This window comes from Dipteris shenzhenensis, chromosome 33 (assembly GCF_047967505.1).
Source record: "Dipteris shenzhenensis isolate YYH24624 ecotype China chromosome 33, Dip_SZ_1.0, whole genome shotgun sequence".
Lineage (NCBI taxonomy): Eukaryota > Viridiplantae > Streptophyta > Polypodiopsida > Gleicheniales > Dipteridaceae > Dipteris > Dipteris shenzhenensis.
In genome coordinates, this window is record NC_141628.1 from 5,137,387 (window position 1) to 5,161,119 (window position 23,733).

Genomic DNA, 23,733 nt, shown 5'->3' on the forward strand with positions numbered 1-23,733 from the left:
GGTTGTCCATTCTAAATGGGATATTATTCTTAATGGTAAGCTTATGTAGTTTCTCATAGTAAACACACAAGTGTAACCCCCCATCTGGCTTATCAACCAATAATACCGATGAGCCCCTTGGGGATTTACAAGGTCTAATATGTTGTACCCTCAAATATCCCTAGCTGTCCCGTCTTTTTCCTTTCGACTCAAGCCGACATGGATTCATGAAAGCAAGTTGAATATGAAAAAGTATATCAATCCTCTGGGCAACATCTCAAGCTGGTGGTACCTCATAAGGCGATTCTTTCAAACATTATTAATAATGTCTTGTGAGAATCTGAAATTATTTTGGTATGAGACATATAATAGAATACTCAAAAGAAAAAGGTTGAGAAATTTCAAAATCTGTGTGTCTTGAGTGCAATACATATTTTCCAAACATCTATAATATTTAAAGATGGTGCAACAAAAGTACTCAAAGATAAACATCTCAACCATTCTGAATAAAATGAATGATGTGTCTTTTCCAATCAATCTTCAAAGTTTCATTTTTTGTTAATTGTTGGATGTAATGATCAAATCTTGGTGAGTTCATGGGCAAGCTTGCCAATTTATTAAAATGGTCAAACTTATCACCTTCTTGGATGAACTCTTTATGGAAAACTTCTTGGAAATAGTTTTTAAGTCTTGCCTCTTATTTTTTTTGGAGACAATCGATCTTATAATCAAAGCATATTTAGTCAGATTCTTCAAACCATGAGTTTCTCAGTGTAGAGGATGATACACTCTTTGGAGTGTTCATGTCGGATAGTGTACTCAATAATCATTTTACTAATAATATATGTTGAATAATAAATATATATTGCACTAATAATTGAAGACCTAAGAATAAAAATCCCCACTTGTGACAAGCTTGTGGAAACGTCTCCATAATGTTTGCATTTCAGCAAACTTATTCTTGTCTGCCCATGGGTGTCAAACCACGATGTTTAGCTTTGATACAACACTTTGGGACCTGGGCCCACTTCCCAAGAAGCACAGTCCCTCCAAGGGTCCTAGCAACCCCCCACGGCCCAGTCACGTTTGCTGCCTTGAGGCACCCAATGCAAAGGGCTAGCAAGGAATAATCAGGACATTGTCACACATCTTTATATTTTAGGAATAAATTAAAATTTTTGGCAGGTGGATGACTGGAGTCCCCCCTATAGCACACATTAGCACACGCTAGGAGGAGGGCTACCATGCCTCTCTCAATTCATATTAATCATAACTAATGCAGCTTAACAAGGCCAATGGGTCCCCAAGGTGAGGCCTATACCTCTACTTGACAGTAGTTGACTAATATGGCATCCCCCACCACACCATCTTCAACCACTAGTTGGTGCAAACCATTATATTACTGTATGCTCACACACATGCACACGCCCATATTCTCAAGAGTACACATTCATATTAAGGTCTTGGCATTGAGATTCTATCTGAACCCCAAGATGAAGGGCAGATTCTGAATTGATTAAGGCTTGCACTTGAGCAGAAAGCTAATGAAAAGCACTCCACATTAGCTTCCAAACTAAAATGGCTTGGGAAGGTAAGATCTTTCGATTTTAGTCCCAACCTGACAACAAGTATAAGTCACAAATTTTAGAAAAAGGTATCTGAAAGGGCAATGCGACGCTGCAGAAACAAAAAATGACTTAAGCACATGATAAGAATTAAACAAGATTGCAAAAGAGCGGGCTAAGAATGGAGATTTTGATAGGGGGCATTAAAAAGAACATATAACTTCCCTAAAATCCGCAATGAAATTACAGTAAGCTTTCACCTACATGCATCACAATGATATTGAGAACTCGTCACATAAGATGGCTATTTTCTGCCTGGCTCTGAGCATTTGATCTAACAAAAAAAAATACTTGCATACCTTGCTATTTTCCTTTTACTTTCCAGTATGCATACATCCCCGATCCCAAGAATCCAAGAAACTGTCCTGAAACATTCAACTTCAACAGAGACACCACCAAATAAACAAGAAATTATTGCCTTGGGCTCCTCAAAACTCTTCCAAGTATTCTTATTAATGGCTTTCAATTTCCCACCTCTATGTTTAAATGCTCATGAGCTTGAAAGCATGTAAGTGCAATACAGAGTGAAGGCTTACCCAATCAAAAGGTAAACCACCGAACCATATCCAGCCAAATAAAACAGTCACCAAGTCCTGAAAATAAAGAGAGAGCCCTTTCAAGACAAAACTACCTCCAATCTTACACTATTTGTATGCGAACATGGCACTGTATAACTTTGGAATATGCATAAGCATCGATTGAGACAAATACAGAAAAATGCCCAGAAAATGATTGGCACTGTATAACTTTGGAATATGCATAAGCATCGATTGCGACAAATACAGAAAAATGCCCAGAAAGTGATGACGTCTGTTATGAATTGCAAAAAAAGAGCCGAGCTGAGTACCTTCAGGTTGCCACAGATAGTCTGTGTAAGTGGTGAATTCAGCGTCGTATTAAGGAAAATTGTATAATTGAGGAAAAATGCCAAAACACAGGAAGCCAGCAGCACAAACTGTACAAAGAAGAGCATAGTTTGAAGCTTCAATGTTCTTGTAAATACCCCACGTGTTTGAAGAATGACTTCCAACTATTCACTGCACGAAGAAGCCCATGAAATACTACACATTCAAAGTGCGGCGTGGTACCCAGCATACCTGGAATCCTGGTTCGTGTAAACGGGGATAATTTATAGCTCTTTCAAGATCTCCACTAACAAATGCCCAAACTGTCAAGACAGGCCCGCATATCATACCTAGCATAAACAGTTTGAGCAAGCACATTTTGTTTTCAGAAGGACAAACCACCAGAGCAATCATACTTCAAAAACATGTAACAACTAAGTTCAATGCTCAAGTATAAATAAATAAAGTCTATGTAAAACATAACCAGCTGACAGAAAAAGTCATATCCATGAAAACTAGGAGTAATTCTACTTGAGCAGTCGATCGTTGGAGGAGCTCCCCGTCTGCTGCTGCCCGCCACTGCCTATCGCCCAGCCCCCGCTCCCTAGCTGCCTGGCTGCGCAGGCCGCTTGGAAGCCCCCGCTCCCTAACTGCCTCCGCTCCCTAGCTGCCTGGCCGCGCAGGCCCCCTTGGCAGCCCCCGCTCCCTAGCTGCCTGGCCGCGCAGGCCCCCTGGCAGCACTTCGCTCCCTAGCTGCCTGGCCACGCAGGCCCCTTGGCAGCGCCCAGCTCACAGGTCGCCTTGCGCCCTACTGCCTCGGCCGCACAGGCCCCTTGGCCCTGCGCCCTGCTGCCTCGGTCGCACAGGCCCCCTAGGCAGCGTCCTGCTTCAGCCTGAATATCGTGCACCCCTTCAGCCTGCTGCCCTCTCCCTTGCTGATTGCCCGCCCCTCCCTTGCTTCTGGTTAGGCAGTTTCAGGGCCCTCTCCGGGACTGTTTGACTCGTGTTCCGGGGAGCTGAGATCCTGGGCTGTTTCCAGGCATTGGCGGAGCTGTCTGCTTCAGCACTGAGCGACGTGTTTACATCCCACGCAGGCTGAAGATTGGAGCTTTCTTTTTACAGGTTTCTTTGGGGGTTTTACTTGTGGTTGGTTGCGAGTTCTTGGTGGGTATTTTCAGCAGAGGTAGCTCCTCCCCTCAGGACAGCGTAAGCTGAGACAATGGAGGACACTAATGCCACTCCCGTCGCTGAACCTGAGGAGATTGAAGTCACAGTTTCTTTTCCTCCCGACATTGTGCAGATGATTGAGGTAGCAGAGGAGGGTTTTCGTTCGACACAAATCATTGGCTTTCTAACCGGTAGAGGCCAACAGTTACATGATTGGGTGTACACCAGCATGGCCTCTTTGGGTGTCTCAGTTACAGTTTTCCGATTGCTTGGCAGAGGGTACTTTTCTTTTGGCCTTCAGTCTGCAGAGCAGGCTCAAAGAGTACTTATGAGCTCACCGATTCAGTTTCAGAGCACAGTCATCCATTTGTGGCCTTGGCGGAAGCATTTCAGTTCTACTTCCCCTGGACCGCGGCAGGTCTCCTTTTGGATCCTTTTCCCTGGACTTCCTGATGAGGTCAGCTCTTGTCGCAGTGCTGTGGAGCATATGGCTAGTGTGGCAGGTACAGTCATCCCTTCAGGTGCTAGACTTTCCTATGCTCAGTCACTTACTGGCACAGGGGTTACGAGGGTCAGACTCATTTCAGATTTCCCCCTCCTCGACCTTTGCCTACTTTGATTTCGTACTCCACTGGAGATGGGGTCCAGATGCAGCATGCAGCAGAGGGTTTTGTACGAGGGTCTTCCTGATCAGTGTCTTTTCTGTCGGAAGAGAGGTCACTTTATTAGGGATTGCCCCAGTCGTCGGCATCGATCAGAGACTCCGGATACATCTCATCCTCCGAGTGACCCAAAACCTACAGCTCAGCCTCCAGGGGTCTCTGAGCCTGCTTCGACTCATTCAGCAGAGCGAGAGGAGATTCCTCTGGGGGAGCCTCCAGTGAACTCAGAGGACTTGGAGGTGCCTCAAGCGGAACAGATTTTACGGAGAGCTCGGAGGAGACGAAGACAGAGGGAGAGTCAGTCGTACGAGCAGCCTCCAGGGGTCTCTGAGCCTGCTTCGACTCATTCAGCAGAGCGAGAGGAGACTTTTTTGGGGGAGCCTCTAGTGAACTCAGAGAACTTGGAGGTGCCTCCAACGGAACAGCTTTCACGGAGAGCTCGGAGGAGACGGAGACAGAGGGAGAGTCAGCAGCACGCGCAACCCCACGTACGAGCTCACAGTTGGAAGAGAGTTGAGACACATGTGCAGGAGACCCAAGAAAGGGGAGATACAGAGGACCATCCGCAGGCAGGTCTTCACACTGTGCAGGAGATGGTAGCTCAGGGAGTTGAGACACACGTGCAGGAGACCCCGGAAAGGGGAGATACAGAGGACCATCCGCAGGCAAGGCCTCACACTATGCAGGAGACAGTAGCTCAGGATTTGATGACTCTTGACACTTCTACCCCGGAGGTTCATATATTGGTTTCTGAGACAGTTATCCAGCAGGAGACTGCTCAGGCTGCGGACACGGTGATGGATGCCTCTTCACAGCACTCCAATGACAGAGAGGTATTTCATGACATAGGTCAGAGTCACAGCCCGTCCCAGGATCTCATGCTCCTGTATGAGGTTTCCTCGAGACCTCTCTCTCTTCCCTGTCGCACAGTACCTTCTTTTATTGCTATGAGGAGCGTCCTCTCAGACACCCCTCCCAGTACAGCCTCGTCCTCGCAGCTTTTCACTCCTGGTTTATCCAGATCTTTTGCGAGTGCGGTCACAGATTTCGCTCAGTACCCAGACAGGCGTGAGGGTTGGGAGATCCTAGCAGATGAGATTGAGCGAGATTTTCAGTCACCCTTGCGTACAGGCACCTCGTCGCAGATTCTTCCTCTCCCTCTCACCTATTCCAGGTGTAGAGTTAGGACGGCTCAGCCTTTTTCAGCTCTTCTGACTCCTAGACCTGACCCTAGGATGGTTGACAGAGATCTGCCCCTTGAGTTTTGGTCCTTTTTGGCTCGAGAGGTCTCCACAGACTCCCTCACTAGATTGGAACTTCTCCCGGTATTTTGTCGACGGTCAGAGGAGGTAGAGGAATACTTGGGATCTGTTACCCTATCCAGAGAGGGGCACATTCTTCGTTTCTCTGCAGGCAGCTTTGGTTCTCGGGGGAGCGAAAGCTGGTCAGCTAAGCTACTTGACAGCAAGATTGATAGACAGCTTTTGAGCATGACTTAGTTTTCATCGGTTCATCGTATTGTCGGCTCGCAGATTCATTCTTGCCCTAGGACTCTTCGACCTAGTTTCGGCGGCAAGGCCTTTCTGTTTCTGTTCTTTGAGGTTCAGGGATACTTTGATTTGCCCAGGAGTGCTGGTTGGTTTGACTTTCAGCTCCTCAATTCGCGTCAGAGTATTATTCCCTTGGATGGAGCCATTTTACATGAGTTGGGGCAGATTTGGAGCTTGATCAGAGACCGACTTTGGATTGCGCCGTCAGAGAGTCATTTGTGCCGCTGCCACTGGCATCCCATCACTTCCATCCGATGTCTAGGCTGTCCATCATTTCTTGGAATGTGAGAGGACTGAACGGCCGCATATTTATTTCAGATGCAGACGGTCGTAGGTCCGGAGTTCCTAGATTGCGATTGCTTAGGGAATCCCTTCGATTTATTTCCTCAGGGTCCCCTCCAGACATTGTGCTTATCCAGGATAGGATTGACAGATGCAGATCCTTACTCAGAGGACAGAGCCGGACATATTGGAGCCCAGCGGATGGTACGAGGGGAGGAGTTTGCATTTCAGTTTCAGCCAGGTGGGCCCCAGAGATCACCCAAGAGGGTACACTAGTGGAGAGCAGGGCATGCTATGTTATTCTTCAGATTGAGAGCACAGCAGTTGGTGTTCTCAATGTGTACGCTCCCACGGATCCAGCCCGCAAACGTGCATTTTGGAGACAGCTCAGAGAGTCCCTTCCTCAGGCAGAGTCTACCTGGATTGTTGGAGGAGATTTCAACATGGTTGAATTCTCTGAAGACAAGTCGGGCCAGACAGAGGGTGGACTTTCTGATAGGGAGAAAGTGTTAGAAAACAGAAGGAAAGAATCACTCTAACCTCCAGCCAAGATCTCTCCCGCTCTAGCAACACTCAACTCAGATAACTGATCACAGATACAATACTCACTCAGAGAAAACTTAGACAGAGAGAGAATATATTCATCCACCGGATGGTGGGCAGAAAACTGGCTCCAGGGGAGCAATACAAAACTCAGCCAAGTGCTGAGACAAACTGAAGGAACTCTCTCTGTCAAAAGATGCCAAATCTGAGTGCACAGCACAGCCTAAAACTGAGGCTTTCTGTCCTGCACTGGATGCCAAAATGAAGGGAAGTGTGGGCCTTTTATAGGCACTGCCCAGGCCTGCTGGTATGGCCGACCAGCAGGGTCGGTCCCCTGACTGGTGACCGACCAGATCAGTCTGGAAAACGACCAGGGTCGGCCCTGGTCGGTGGCCCTGGTTGGGCCGACTGGCCCTGCCACAGGCCGCTATAAAAGGGTGCCCTATGCAGCCAGTCCATGCTTCTAGGAAGGCATGGAGCCCCCCCCAAATCTCTGCTGTTTGCTGAGTCTCTCTTTCCCATCCCTCCTTACTCTCACTGCCCCTTGTCCCCACAAAACGGGGGCTCACAGGTGGGAACAGTGAGTCTCTAACACCCCCCCTCAATGTCACAACTGTGGGCCAATCCCCATGCGTTTGATGAGGTGCTCCATCTGTTCTCGAGGGAGTGCCTTCGTGAAAAGGTCGGACAAATTGTCGGCGGTCGGGCAGTAGATAAGCTCGATCACGTCGTCGATGATGAGCTCTCGTACAAATGGTAATGAACTTCGATGTGTTTGGTCCGCGCATGGTACACTGGATTCTTGGCAATAGCTATGCAACTCTGATTGTCGCACATCAGCACTGTCGCATTCTCCGGACACACGTCCATGTCCTCCAGAATCCACCTCAACCACAATGTCTCACAAGCGGCTGTACACGCGGCTCTGTACTCTGCCTCTGTAGATGAAAGGGACACTGTGGGTTGCTTCTTACTTAGCCAAGAGATGGCTCCAGATGCAAGTAAGAAACAATATCCTGTCGTCGACCTTCTGGTGTCCACATCACCTGCCCAATCACTGTCACAGAACCCGCCTAGTTCAATGCCTTTGGTGTAGCTGATCCCAAAGGTGCAAGTACCCTTCAGATACCTCAGCACTCGTAAACCTGCATTCCAATGATTCTTCCTGGGAGAAGCAGAGAACTGACATAACAGCCCAACTGCATAACAAATATCAGGGCGCGTATTGGTAAGGTAAAGCAAACTTCCTACCAATCGTCGATACAAAAGAGTATCAACCAGCTGAGATGTGTCGTGAACACTTAGCTTAAGCCCGACCTCCATGGGAGTTAATGCTGTTCTGCAATCCTCCATCTGAAATCTCTTCAGGATTTCTCTGCAATATTTCTCCTGTGAAATGAAGATCCTATCTTTAGCCTGCTTTACTTCAATCCCAAGGAAGTAATGTAATAACCCAAGGTCAGTCATCTCAAACTCAGACATGAGTAGCTCCTTGACCTGTGAAATCTTCTTGACATGATCACCTGTCAAGATAAGATCATCCACATAGAGGATGAGTACCAATCGCAATCCCTTCTCAATGAACAAGTAAAGGTTTGCCTCAGAAGGACTCCGACTGAGCCCAATCTTCTGAAAGAATATATCAATCCTTTGGTACCAAGCTCGTGGGACCTGTTTCAGCCCGTATAACGCCTTCTTCAACCTGCAGACCTTTAATGGGGACACTGGATCTTGAAAGCCCAGTGGCTGCTCCACATATACCTCCTCCTCCAGGGTTCCATTAAGGAATGCGGACTTCACATCCATTTGAAAAATAGGCCACTGGAATTGGGCAGCAAGGGCAATCACTGTCCGGATAGTAACCATGCGGGCTGTGGGAGCAAAAGTTTCATCAAAATCCATGCCTTCAGTTTAAGCAAAACCTTTCACTACCAACCGTGCTTTATACTTATCCAAGCTGCCGTCAGATTTGTATTTAAGTTTATATACCCACGCCTGGCCACTAAGTCCCATGTATGGTTCTTCAGAATAGCATCCATCTCTGCCTGCATGGCAGCCTGCCATTCGGGATTGTCCTTCGCCTCCGCGAAGGTTCTTGGCTCAACAATCTGAGCCACCAAAGCAAAATTCACGGATGGGGTCTTTTGAAGACGTTGAGACCGACGCAATCCGGAACTGCTACTCTCAGGTAATGAGGTGACACCAGACTCTTCCAATGTCCGGAGGTACCATTGGGGCAACTTTTTCTGCTTCTCTGTGGGAGGAGGAACGGGAACTTCTGCTGGAACATCCTGCTCTTCCTGAGTATCAGGTGGAATATCAGCTTTTGATTGGGTAACCTCTTGAATGGTCAATCTGGGACGGGGTGGGATCGGGGGTTGAACAATCTCCTCCTCCTCAATCTGAGGCTCCTCTTGTGGTTCAGATTCTTTTTCCGCGAAGACAACATCACGACTGATGAGGATTTGCTTCTTTACTGGATCGAAGAGGCGGTAGGCCTTGGATTCTTCACTATACCCAACAAAGATACATTGTCTGCTTCGGGAATCAAGCTTGGTCCTATCTTCCTTGGGCACATGCACCCACGCGTTAGAACCAAAAATGCGGAGATGAGTAATAGAGGGCTTCTTACCATAAAATGCTTCATATGGAGTCTTGTCCTTGACGGCCTTCGTCTTGGTCCGGTTGAGAATGTGTACCGCTGTATTGATAGCTTCACTCCAATAGGCTTTAGAAAGATTTCTCCCTCGGAGCATAGCAAGCCCTGTCTCGGTGGTGGTTCTATGCTTTCTCTCGGCTACCCCGTTTTGCTGAGAAGTATGTGCCGTGGTGAGTTGTCGCTTGATCCCATGCTTGTGACAAAATGTATTAAACTCACTTGAGGTGAATTCTCCCCCCCTGTCTGTGCGAAATGTCTTGACATCTTCCCCTGTCTCCTTTTCAACTCTAGCCTTCCAGTCTTTGAATTTCTCAAAAGCCTGAGACTTTTTAGCCAAACAATATACCCAAGTCATTCTACTGAAATCATCCACAAAGAGAAGTGAATACCTGGATCCTGCCCATGATGCAGTAGACATTGGACCACAAATGTCGGCGTGAACCAACTCAAGTGGTTTGCTGGCCCGAAACGAAGCTTCTTGTGGGAACTTATCCCTGTGCTGCTTGCCTTCAAGACAAGCCCTACAGACATCATCCTTGCCTGTAATTGGTGGAAGTCCATCCACCATCTTCGACTTTGACATTTCAGCCAAGATTCCATAGCTGACGTGACCGAAGCGCTCATGCCAAAGTTTGGACTTTCCGTGATCATCATGAACCAACATTGCACTGAGACGGTACAGTCCATTCTCTTCAACACCCTGTGCCACCGCTTGCCGACTCCCTTTAGATGTCACGGTAACCTTGCCATCTTGAAAAAGAACTACCATGTTGTTTTTGTCCATCTGACTTACAGATAGTAAATTCTTGCAAAGGTCGGGTACATAAAGTACTCCAGAGATATCCTTCTCCTCACCCGCCGTGGTAATGAAAGGAATGCTACCTATGCCCTTCACAGGACATGTCTGGCTATCCCCAACAGAAACTTTGGAATCCGGGTGTGTATTGTCCATGGTTTTGAACCACGTCCTTCTGTTGGACATGTGCTTAGAAGCACCGCTGTCAACATACCAACCCTCTTTACCTTCACTAACTGCATAAGCTGAACAATGTTCACTGAGTAAGAATAACTGTCCAGTTGTCACATTGGCAGAATCACTCTTAGGCTCTTCTTTGTTTTTGGCTTCTCTTTTCCGCTTTTGATCCGCCTTCTTCTTCCGGCATTCTTTGGCGGAGTGGCCAAGCTTTTCACAGTAAAAGCACTTCATTTTCTTCTTACGTTCAGCGTCCTCTGATTTCTTGGAATCCTTTGACTTGCCTTTGCCAGGCTTGTCTTTGGCAACCAATGCCTTTTCGTCGGTTTGCGTAAAAAGTTTTTCTCGGGCCTCCTCCTGAAGTAGGAGTGGACAAAGCTCCTCAAAGTTGATTGGCTTTGTCCGTTGACCAACAGTGACCGTAGTCACAAAACCTTTGAAACTCCGTGGCAACTTGTGGAGTGTGAGTAATGCTAATTGACTCGAGTCCACCTTCTGACCAACCGCTGCGAGCTGATCCCGCACAACTTTCACCTTCGTCAGATGATCATGAACACTATCACCCTCATTCATATCAAGGTTATAAAGCTGATGCTGCAGTGTGATGATACGAGCTGTATTATCGGTTTTATACAGCTCCTTCAGTATGGTCCACGCCTCTGAAGACGTTTCTGCCAACTGGATATGAGGAATCACAGAATCTGTTGTCGTGCCTATAAGCATTGCTAAGGCCTGAGCATCCCTCTCCTCCCATGCACAGAGTTCATCTGCATGTGCTTCAGCTAGAACTTCACCTCTCTTGTCCACAATGTCCTCCGGCTTTTCTTCGGTCCCATTGACAATCTTCCACAACCTCCGTGCCAACAGATGGCTTCAGATCTTGACTTTCCAGGTTGGAAAGTTTGTACCATCAAGCTTTCCAGCTTCACCGAAATTAGGGATAAATGAAGAAGGAAGACGACTGGAGAAGGAGGAAGGACGAGCAATGGATGTAGAGGCTTCTGATCACTGATCCATCTCGGTGAATAGCTAAAGAACTTGAATAACTGAAACAGAAATAAATGAACTGACCTTCTGTACTGAACTGAGCTGAAAACAGAGTTGCCTTACAGCCAAGGAACTCCTTCCTTCAGAGAGTGGTTTTGATGAGGAAGAGTCGAGAGCCTATGGCTCTGATACCATGTTAGAAAACAGAAGGAAAGAATCACTCTAACCTCCAGCCAAGATCTCTCCCGCTCTAGCAACACTCAACTCAGATAACTGATCACAGATACAATACTCACTCAGAGAAAACTTAGACAGAGAGAGAATATATTCATCCACCGGATGGTGGGCAGAAAACTGGCTCCAGGGGAGCAATACAAAACTCAGCCAAGTGCTGAGACAAACTGAAGGAACTCTCTCTGTCAGAAGATGCCAAATCTGAGTGCACAGCACAGCCTAAAACTGAGGCTTTATGTCCTGCACTGGATGCCAAAATGAAGGGAAGTGTGGGCCTTTTATAGGCACTGCCCAGGCCTGCTGGTATGGCCGACCAGCAGGGTCGGTCCCCTGACTGGTGACCGACCAGATCAGTCTGGAAAACCGACCAGGGTCGGCCCTGGTCGGTGGCCCTGGTTGGGCCAACTGGCCCTGCCACAGGCCCCTATAAAAGGGTGCCCTGTGCAGCCAGTCCATGCTTCTAGGAAGGCATGGAGCCCCCCCCAAATCTCTGCTGTTTGCTGAGTCTCTCTTTCCCATCCCTCCTTACTCTCACTGCCCCTTGTTCCCACAAAACGGGGGCTCACAGGTGGGAACAGTGAGTCTCTAACAGAGAGTGGAGTGGGATAGTTTTGTGTTGCATGATGGACTACATGATGCAGCTCGATTGGACGACTTTCGTCACTTGGCTGATAGTCTTCAGTTCACTTGGTCTCGGGTTTTCCATAGCTCTCTCTCTTTGGCTAGGCTTGACATGTTTTATATTGGCCATTGGGGCCAGGCCAGAGGAGGATAGATTGGGATCCGCCCGGGTTATGTTTTATCTGGCCATGCTCCAGTCCTATTACAGATTCTCCCTACCTCTCGATTGGAGAGCACAAGCTTTGTGAGAGTTCCGGACTTTGTTTTTCAGACACAGAGTTCGTGGAACGGTTGAGAGAGGCTTGGTTGACAGAGGACACTCCTGAGGATCAGGGCTGGTTGAGGTGGGTAGAGGGGGCTTTGGCTAGAGTCAGCATGGCCTGCCAGTTGAGGGCAAAAGAGGAGAAGGAAAAGCTCAGATTCAGAGATCGGAACGCAAGAGCGGAGGTATCCAGACTTCAGAGATTGATTCAGAGCTTTCCTCATTCTCTTTTCATCAGAGGGCAGCTTTCAGAGGCTCAGGAGAGACTAGAGGAGATTCAGGGCAGGAGGGCCCAGTTCAAGTTTTACTCCCAACAGACCTTCTGGATCCAGAAGGGGGATAGATGCTCTAGAGAGTTCTTCAGGGCAGTGGGTCAGAGATACTCTTCGGACAGTCTTCGTAGACTTGTGGATGAGGCCGGGTCTCTTCAGACGGATCCTCATCATCTTGTTGAGATCACTTCTGATTTCTATTCCACTCTTTACACCGCCGATCCAGTCACCGAGGAGATGATCAGAGCCAGAGAGGAGATTTGGAGTCATGTCCCCCAGATGGTCTCAGACAGGATGAGTCATGTTTTGGATAGCCCGCTATCACTCCTGGAGATCACAGATGCGTTACATGAGCTGCCCACAGACAGATGCCCGGGGGAGGACGGTCTGTCACCCCTTCTTTTTAGAGCTCTCTAGGATACGATTGGGCCTCATCTACTTTCTGCCTTTTCAGAGGCTCTCGATACAGGATCTTTGGGTGAGGCATTATGCACAGGTATGATTTGTCTCATCCTGAAAGGGGGAGACAAGACAGTCTTACGTAATTGGAGACCCATTACACTTTTAGGGACAGCCTATAAGATCCTAGCGAAGACCTTGGCCCTTCGTTTAAAGCCTATGCTACCAGATATCATCAGAGCTACTCAGACAGGATTTGTCCAAGGTAGGAGTATCTTGGATAATACCTTCACTTTTTGGGAGGCCACTCACTGGGCGAAGGAGAGTCAGCAGGAGATTGCAGTTCTCCTTCTCGATTTTGAGAAGGCCTATGACAGGGTGGACTGGGGTTTCTTGGAGGGCACTATGAGGATGCTAGGCTTCTGTGATAGATGGATTTTATGGGTCTCCTCACTTTACTCTCACTCTTCTAGCAGGATGGTGGTCTGTGGAGGCAGAGGACCGGCTTTTCAGCTATCCAAATCGGTACGACAGGGATGCCCGCTTGCACCTTACCTTTTCCTTTTCGTAGCGGAGGCTATGGGATACCTTATGCAGGCTACCAGTCATGGTACTTTGGGCCTTCATCTGCCTATCCGGCAGGAGCAGGAGCTTCTGGACACTGAGTTTGCTGATGATACGGCACTGACAGTCAGAGGAGATGCATATAGTCTTGCTACTGCTGCGGATGCAATTGACAAGTTCTGCCTAGCCTCAGGGGGACTTGTCAATTGGAACAAATCAAAAGGCATCTGGACTGGAGCTCAGCAGGATACCCCAGCATGGGGAGGAGACAGAGGCTTTGTATGGATACCCAGAGGCACCTCCACGAGATATCTAGGCTTCCAGGTTGGCATTGAGGTGTCCCCGACGCAACAGTTTGCCCCAGTTCTTGAGAGTATCCGGAGGAAGCTAGCCTACTGGAGTACGGCTAGACTCTCTTTGGCCGGTAGAGCGCTGGTACTCAACCAGGTTCTACTAGCGACTATGTGGTATGTTGCGTCATGTTGGTGCTTTCATGCTGACTCGATTCATCAGGTGAGGAGATTGCTTCGGAACTTTCTGTGGAGTGGTGGGGATGGTTCTGAGGACACTAGGGCCAGCGTTTCATGGGATAGTATCACTTTACCTTTCTCGCAGGGAGGACTTGGGGTTCTTGATCCGGAGATGCAGAGCAGAGCAGAGCCCTTTTAGTCAAACTTCTTGTTAGAGGTTTGACTCCAGAAGATCAGCCGTGGAAGCAGTTCCTACTGCATGGGATTCACCAGTGCACCCCCAAAGCAGCAGGTCAATGGGCAGGTAGAGTCAGTTGGATCTTCCTAACGGACCAGCATTTTCAGCCTTCCTCACCATTTGTGAAAAGGCTTGTTCGGATATGGGATCATTTTCGACAGCACCTCATCAAAGCAGTTCCCTCCTCCAGAGAGGAAATTGCCCGACAGCCACTTTACCATAACCCCCTAGTTCGGTACCAGGGATCTTCCCTTGATACAGAACTTAGGACTCCCTTGGCCAGATGGCATGCTCAGGGGGTTGTGACAGTCGGAGATTGGTTCAGGGAAGGTGTGGAGATGTCAGAAGAGGTGATCAGAGATAGACATGGGCCACTTGGACAGATTGCTGCCACTAGATTACTGATCATGAGAGCTATTCCTCAGGAGTGGAGGGATGTACTTACAGATCCAACCTATGTTGATCCCATTTCTACTTGGTCAAGTTGTTTTAGTGAGGCTGGGCTATGTATTGGAGTTCGCTTAGGACCGGCACCGTTTATTTATTTTGAGACGGACTCCTCTCACAGATTGTATCCCACTCAGCCCTTGGATCGTCAGGAGCTTCTTTGGCAGAGAGTCAGGGTCATCGGTTACCTGGGTAAGGAATGGGCCACAGATCCTTCCAGGTTGACCATTGCAGAGGATATTAGATGGAGACTTTGGATTTTTCAGGGTCGACCTCTTGCGGAGCTTGACTAGGACCCAGGTGAGTGGGCATGGCCTGCTCCGCTATCAGGCGTTCGTCCTCTTTCTTTCTTCCAGTACTCGAAGAGGGCTGGTTACAGGCTTCAACAGAGAGACTCTCATCACATTCCATCTACCTCCCAGGATTGGCACGCACACGGACTTACTGCAGAGCTCTTGCTGAGCTACTGGACTCACTTTTGGGGCATCAGTAGAGCCAGGAAAGTCTCCTACTTTCTTTGGCTCACTATACATAGGGGCATACCTGTGGGTACTTGGCTCCAGCAGATGGGTAGACCCTCCTTGTGTATGCGTTGTCAGCTTGCAGAGGAATCTAGCAAGCATTTTTTATGGAGTTGCACCAGCTCTAGAGTGGTATGGATAGGTATCTTCAGGTTGTTCGCATATGTTACATCTGAGTCCTTTCTGATGACATGGGGCGCTGCTCTTTGGGGGAGAGGATCTGGAGCCTTTACTCTCTTTAAGTCAGAGCCAGAAGACCTCGGTTTCTTCATGCAGCGTCACCAGAGACGGGGTCCCACGGAGGCCAGCATCATGGAGCCGCAGGATTTACTTTTGGTACCGGTACCAGCACAGGATTCCATGCCTACTTCAGCTGTAGGGTCAGCCTGGGAGGTGATTTCCAGTATTACCCTATGGCGGATATGGTGTTCACAATGTTCTTTTGTCTTGGGGACCATTTATGCACGGAGGCTGACACTCTCGCTTCCATTTGGGCAGAGATTATCTTCACTCTTAGGAGTCAGTGGGAGAGGTGTACAGGCACCTCTTTGGCAGCTCGTGGGAGACTTTTATCCTTCATGAGGACATGGGACTGCTCTTTATTTTTTCACTTGACCCCTTTTGGGATGTCGTGGCATTTTAGACCACCTCCATGGCTTTTTTGCCACATTGTTGAGGCTAGGGATAGAGTACTTTCTCTCCCACCTGTTGTATGAATTGTTTTGAATGGAATATATCACTCTTTTAAATGAAAAAAGTCATATCCTGCTAGAAATCAGGACTTCCAACTACAGCAAAGCTAGTTTGATAAGCTGTTGTAGCAAACTATGCTGTGCTATTCAGATGTGAATTAAAAACCAAACTCAAGGTTCTAAAGAATCAGTACAGCATTGGCCTGATGCTCCCAAAGGAAACAGGGGAGGCTGGAAAGTTGGTTCTGCAGGCCCCTCTCCTGCAGGGGATAATATGTGGGGAGGATACTTTTTCAGGGAAGCAAACAGGATTGTTATACAGTGCAATGTCTCATAGAAAGGATCATATCGAGTTGTCATCAGTGCAAGCATCACTTCTGCCAAAATCATTAGACAGCTCAAGATGTGTTTCTTATATGGTATCTAGGAGTTCAAGCATATGATCACCTCCATGCTACGTAAGATTCTTATCAATGTCTAACCATCTGCCACCACCTTCATGATCCACCGGCTTTATATGTCTTTTATGACTTGGAAAGCAGGTAGGGTATGGCACTGCACTTTGTACAGACATAAGAGAGGAGGAAGGGAGGATTTTTAAAAAAAAGGAAAGGACACCACAAGTGAGAGTGAAGGAGATCAACTAGACTGTTGGTATTCCCATGTGGCAAGTCAACTGACAAGACAGACTGCACTCATTGCAGTCAGGCCATGTGGCAGTTCAGCTGCTGCAGCTCACTGCCACGACAGTTACGTGGCAGATTGTCCTATTCCTAAACCCAGTCAGCCTGGTCTGGGCCTTTCAAAGGTTTACAAGAGGAGGGCGGGCAGGCAAGGGAACGGGGCTGAGGGGTTTCACTCTCCCAACACCATGACTACTACACCCCTCCATCAATTGGAGAGCTGAAGAAAAAGGGGCATGCCTCCTTGGTATTGTATTGAGAACGAGCTTTATATAGAGGTCTGAGGTGCAACAGTTGCAATGTGCTATAGAGCCCTCTATGCTCGCGCTGCTCTGTTGGGTGAATAGATTTCTCTGCTCTTGCCAATCCCAAGCCCACCCCCCCGCTACTCTGGCTCACCACTCCCCAGCATGCCCTCTTGCCTCTCCCCAACCCCCCCCCTCACCACCCTCCAGCCCGCTCCCTCGCCACTCTGCTTCTATCCCAGCCCACTCACCTCCCTCCCTAGCTCCGCTCCGATCCCCTCTACTCCCCTCCCAACCCTTGCTCCCTGCACTCCACCTTCCCAGCTCCTACACTCCCCTCTCTACAGCCCCCTACCAGCATGCACCCTGCTCTAGCATTCCCCCACCATCAGTATCAATCATAGTCACATCTAGTGACAGGATGTTAGAAGCTAGTGCATGGGGTGAGGTTGGAGTCGCTTGACTACCTCCGGCACCTGATATTAAATATAAACATGCTGTATGAGACCAATGATGCTTTGTCCATCCACAAGGGTTCCCTAAAAATGATGGGTCTCCAGTACCCATGGTTTATTCCTGACACCTTCAGACTGGCTTTGGGGGTGTGCCTTAGTGTGTTGGGCAATGATGCTTAGCTTAATGAGGGCGGAACAAGATCATATAGTGTCCAACTGTGAGGCGAATATGATCTTCAGAACTCTAATCTTTGAGTGTTAGGTTTAGTACCCAGATCACACACAGGACTGCTGACATGTGGCACAACACATGCTTGCCATGTCACTATTGACACGTGGCAGTGCCACATCAGCACATCAGGGCTCCCTTGCTGCGGTCACACGGGCTCCCACCGGATTGGCTCCAACTTGACAAAAAAGTGCAGAAGCAGAGAAAACATGTGAAGATTCTCTCTATTACTGCATTTTCCAGTTCAGCAAATAAACAAGGGCAGATACTTACATTGCACAATGCCTACACGAGCATGTGTGGAGGACATTTGGGGGAAATAAGCACTTGAAAATGCCATGACAGCTTACACAGCAGGGACCACTCCAGACATTACGTCCAATGTCCTCATCAGCCTCCAAAAGATATGCCTTGCATTGATTGAAAGAATCAATAGCTTGGAATCTACTAATGTGGCCCTCCTTGCGGAGAAGGCACATGTAGATAAAACACTAGCTGGAGTTAAAAAGCATGGAGGGAAAATGCAGGAGGAATGGAGGAAAGAAAGAGGCAAAAAGGAGGAATGGGAGAATGAAAAGGGTGAATGGATATGCGAGAAAAACAAGCTCCAAGACAGGGTACATGCTTTGGAGATTGAATTGCAGCAAATAAAGGACATGAAAGCACCCCCGGAAGGAAATTGCAAAGCAATGGAGGAGCTGAAAACAGAAAATGCCACTCTCAGGAAGGACATTGCCACCATGCAGGAAACAATGCAAGGCACACATGCTGAGCTTAAACAACAAATCAGCAAAGGGGAAGCTAAGATGTTGGAATGGAAGGATGTGGTCAAAAAGGGCACAACAGCCCCCAAAAAAGAATTTATCTCCGAAGTACTTGAGGAGGAAAAAAGGAGGACCAGCAAAGCATTAAATGTCTTAGTGAGGGGGCTTCCGATGGGAGACACTCCGATGGGAGATGCCAAAATACTGTTCACCAAAAATGGGAGTCAATCTCACTTGTGAGACAGCCTGGAGGGTGGGTAAACCTGAGGCACCCTCAAAGCCACTAGTGCTGAAATTCCGGACAGCCATGGACAGGAAGACCCTCATGAGCACGAGGGCAACTTTGAAGGGAACAAGGATCTACCTGGATGACGACCTCACGCTCTTACAACAACAACATCACAGGGAAGGTATGATAAAAGTAATGGCAGCAAGGGAAGCAGGGAAATGGGCTGTATACAGGGATGGTAGGGTGATTATTCGAGAAAGAGGAGATAAGGAGGATAAAGAAGAGAAGGAAGAGAAGGAAGAGGAAGAATTGTGACGGTGTCAAGCTCATAGGATGTGTGCACATACCGGATTGAAAATAGCAGTATGGAATTGTAATGGCACATTATGGTCTGACCCAGGGGGCTGTCGAGAGTACGACTGGAGTGAAGCAGGGATGTCCCCTCTCACCGACTCTCTTCGGACTGTACATTGATGAGATCACCTCTTTCATAGACCGCCTAGGGGGTGAAGGATCACCACTGGCCGATCTCATGATACAGATATTGCTATACGCTAATGACATAGTCCTCATCTCATCCTATCCTCAGCGGAGGGGCTGCAGAGACACTTGGAGGCCCTAGAGGTGTTATGTAGAGAGAGAGACCTGACAGTCAACCTTGGGAAGACCAAGGTTATGGTCTTCAACACCTCATACGCAGTAATCCGACGACTCAATTTCACTTATGGAACCGAGCCAATGGAGATAGTGCAGTCATACACATATTTGGGAGTAGTCTTCACAGGACCCCTTTTCACTATGACACATGCAACCCAGGCACAACTCACACGGGGACGGGATGCTCTGGCCCAATTGGAGAGGCAGTGTTTCCAGGCACATTTCCAGGATCCACCGACGAAGTGCTGGCTTTTCGATACGCTAGTGCGACCGACTGCCATGTATGCAGCACCTTTCTAGGGATGTGATCTACCGATAGCAATGTGGAAGACATTTGAGCGGTTACAGGTGACCATGGGATCTAGGATGATTCGGAGCAAGCCCTCAGTCCCGCATGAGATAATACAGGCAGAGTTCGCCATGACACCACTACAGATTGATGCCATCTTTCAGACAGTGACTTTCATCCATAGAGTCTGGGACTTACCCCATTGGAGACTATCGAGGCTGGCTCTGGAGTCATCCAAACGACTAGCGGAGAGTGGGGCCGACACATGGTATGCACGTATATCCACATGGTTTCCCAGACACGGGATTCAGATGGACAGGATCCCCCCCTTTCAGTATAGTTTGGATGCACCCCCTGAGTCGACGATCCCGCAAGATGAGATTAACCGTATCATACGGTTAGATCTTCTCCAGCTCCATACGTCTCGAGCTTGGGGGGGAGATCAGGAGCTCCCCACCAAGACACAATTCTACCATGACAATTTTCTGAATGTCTCAGAGGATGGATTCATCGTCAGACCCCTATATCTCGAGGACAGAAGAGTCTCACATGCGCTAAGGATGCCATTGGGCAGATGCGGGTTTCATCCCATCAGTTGAGGATTGAGACAGGGAGAGTAGCCCATATACCTAGAGAACAGCAGACCTGCACGCTATGCACACTGGGAGTGGTTGACACAGAGAAACACTTTCTTTGCACTTGCCTAGCCTACTACGAGATCCAGGGACGAAGAATGCCAAGGCAAATCTGATTAAGGAAAGTACTTCAACAAATGCACAAACAAACTTTGTGGTAGAAGATTGGGTCTTTTAAGGTCCAACATCTTTAAAATAAATGTAATCATGACTTGGTCAATTTTGACGTTCTCTGCTTGGAATATACTCCAAAAAGAATGTCATGTGTTTTGTCTTTTGTAAATCACACTCTCGTCACCATATGATGTAGGCCATGTGATATGTGTCTGGTCTATCCCATTTTTGTAAACGTTGACCCTTGGGCACCTTTGCTAGCATGAGATCCTAGCAATAGATTCATCCTTGACCACCATGAGATGGCATGAGAAACTATGTGACTAGATGTATCCTTGACATAGCATGAGGCAAACCCTTGAGGGGGGGTATGTTGGGATATGTGTGATCAAGGGCTTGCTAGGTGCATGTGTGCATCCACTAGCAGTCATATGGTTGTGTGTGTGTGTGGTAGAAGCACACCTAGTGCTATGAGGTGTCTAGACTATGACATAAGTGATGATGTAAGTACAAAGGCCCCCACATGGGAGGTTCCTTTAATTTAGCCACTTCCTATTATGTAGGGACTGATTGCCACTGATGTAGGAAAGGTGCCTATGATCTAGGCCACTCTCTCCCCATTTCTATAAGAGAGAGTCACCTCTCTCACAATCAATAGAACACTCATTTCTATATCTTATGTGTTCTCACTCCTTGCCATGATGCACCTCTTCTATCCCACTCATCTCTTCATTTGGGATCAAAGCGTGTTGATCCTACCTAGCTCCTAGAGTCACCTAGAACCCAAGATTTCATCTTCGTCATCACCTTCCATTGGACCCTCCTTGAGCTTCTAGACCCCATAGACTGCCACCTCACCATCTTCTTCCTCACTTCTACCGTCTTCACCATTTCTTCCCCAAATTTGTGAGAGCTTGTTCTCCCTCGTCGTTTCACCATTACCCAAGCAATTTCTGCTGTAGAACAATCTCTATAGGGTACCTCCAGCTTGAAGCTTGTCGCGAAATTGTGCCTCCATCGCCTGTGCCGACAAGAAAACAGTCCGCCAATGTATCGCGTAATTCCGCCTCTGTGGTCATTCATTTCAAAATTCCTTTGAGCACAAGTTGGGCAACACCACAAGCTACCTTGTGTCCAAATCTGAGGACCAATGCGTGCTGGAAGGAGGAGAACTCACACAAAGACTAATCGAAGAAGGCGCACTTCACCCAGACAGAATAGCGCATAATTTCGCCTAAGCTATGTGATGGACTTATTTGGGTACTCAAGCTTTACTTTTGCACAAAAAACGCTTTCAAACTCTTCTCCAGCTGTGTGAATTCTGCCCTCCAAGTTGAGCTAGTACTCTGCAAGGCATTTTGACAGTTTTTTTATGTTTGATGGGTGAAGCAAGTGATAATCTGTTTTGAGGATGCTAAAGTGACAATACAATTCCAGATTTACTCACTTCTCTCTTAGTTGATGATGGTGTTTGGACAATTCTCATTGAGGGGAGGTAGAAATCATGATGTTTTTGAGGCAAGAGTCAAGAAAAATCTCATGAAGACCTTCATCAACAACAAGCACAAATTGAAGTGCTCAGGACAAGGTGTGAGCATAACATGGTGGAGACATGCCAACATATATGGAGATAAGCAAGTAGGGTATGCATATAGTGAGACTAACTTTATGAAATCCTCCTCTACAATCATGAAGTTTATGATCACTCATAGTGGTGAACAAATGGATGCAAATGTTGACGACTATGTTTCTAAGTATGTTTCCTTTTGGAAATGTTTTCTGCTTCTCAAGTACAATATTCTTGCTGATGAGATATTCCTGGTGCTACCAGTGAAAAAGGGAGATCTACTCTCTTCACATTTTAATTTCATGCCAACTTCATTGGCAAATGACATGATGTATATTGATGTCAAGATCAACATTGAAAGCTTCCACAAAGTTTTCAAGATGAAGAATGAGACTCATATTGCTTGTGAGTCTCTTCAACAAGAGACATCACTTTTGGACACTAGAAAGCTCGAAGATGATCAAGCATTTACAAAGAATGCCAAGGCAAATCTGATTGAGGAAAGTAATTCAACAAATGCACAAACAAACTTTGTGGTAGAAGATTGGGTCCTTTAAGGTCCAACATCTTTAAAATAAATGTAATCATCACTTGGTCAATTTGGAGGTTCTCTGCCTGGAATATACTCAAAAAAGAATGTTACGTGTTTTGTCTTTTGTAAATCACCTCTAGTCACCATATGATGTAGGCCATGTGATATATGTCTGGTCTATCCCATTTTTGTAAACCTTGACCATTGGGCACCTTTCCTAGCATGAGATCCTAGCCATAGATTTATGCTTGACCACCATGAGATGGCATGAGAAACTACGTTTCTAGATGTATCCTTGACATAGCGTGAGGCAAACCCTTCAGGGGGGGTATGTTGGGATATGTGTGATCAAGGGCTTGCTAGGTGCATGTGTCCACTAGCAGTCATATGGCTGTGTGTGTGTGTGGTAGAAGCACACCTAGTGCTATGAGGTGTCTAGACTATGACATAAGTGATGATGTAAGTACAAAGGCCCCCACATGGGAGGTTCCTTTGATTTAGCCATTTCCTATGATGTAGGGGCTGATTGCCACTGATGTAGGGAAGGTGCCTGTGATCTAGGCCACCCTCTCCCAATTTCTATAAGAGAGAGTCACCTCTCTCACAATCAATAGAACACTCATTTCTATATCTCATGTGTTCTCACTCCTTGCCACGATGCACCTCTTCTATCCCACTCACCTCTTCATTTGGGATCAGAGCGTGTTGATCCTACCTAGCTACTAGAGTCACCTAGAACCCAAGATTTCATCTTCGTCATCACCTTCCATTTGACTGTCCTCGAGCTTCTAGACCCCATAGACTGCCACCTCACCATTTTCTTCCTCACTTCTACCATCTTCACCATTTCTTCCCCAAATTTGTGAGAGCTTGTTCTCCCTCATCGTTTCACCCTTCCCCAAGCCCTTTCTGCTGTAGAACAATCTCTGTAGGGCGCCTCCATCTCGAAGCTTGTCGCGAAATGGTGCCTCCATTGCCTGTGCCGACAAGAAAACAGTTCACCGGTATATCGCGTACTTTCACCTCTGTGGTCATTCATTTCAAAAATTCCTTTGAGCACAAGTTGGGCGACACCACAAGCTACCTTGTGTCCAAATCTGAGGACCAATACATGCTGGAACGAGGAGAACTCACACAAAGACCAGTCGAAGAAGGCGCACTTCTCCCAGACAGAATAGCGCATAATTTCGCCTAAGCTATGTGATGGACTTACTTTGGTACTCAAGCTTTACTTTTGCATAGAAAGCCCTTTCAAACTCTTCTCCAGCTGTGTGAATTCTGCCCTCCAAGTTGAGCTAGTACTCTGCAAGGCATTTTGACAGTTTTTTAATGTTTGATGGGT

The 23,733-nt window shown here is 47.5% G+C and overlaps 1 protein-coding gene across 3 annotated transcripts in view; it reads right to left on the reverse strand.

Moving 5' to 3' along the window:
- Positions 1–905: 905 nt before the first annotated feature.
- Positions 906–23,733, reverse strand: part of LOC147879574 (UDP-N-acetylglucosamine transporter UGNT1-like) — an 85,150-nt gene continuing 62,322 nt past the window's right edge. For all 3 annotated transcript variants that reach the window (XM_087371984.1, XM_087371983.1, XM_087371985.1), the window contains 5 exons: positions 2,702–2,799; positions 2,452–2,559; positions 2,141–2,197; positions 1,904–1,982; positions 906–1,597 (listed from right to left, as the gene is read on the reverse strand). In XM_087371984.1, the coding sequence (XP_087228110.1) occupies positions 1,908–1,982; positions 2,141–2,197; positions 2,452–2,559; positions 2,702–2,799 (338 nt within the window). In that variant the 3' untranslated portion in view covers positions 906–1,597; positions 1,904–1,907. The remainder of the gene's footprint in view (positions 1,598–1,903; positions 1,983–2,140; positions 2,198–2,451; positions 2,560–2,701; positions 2,800–23,733) is intronic.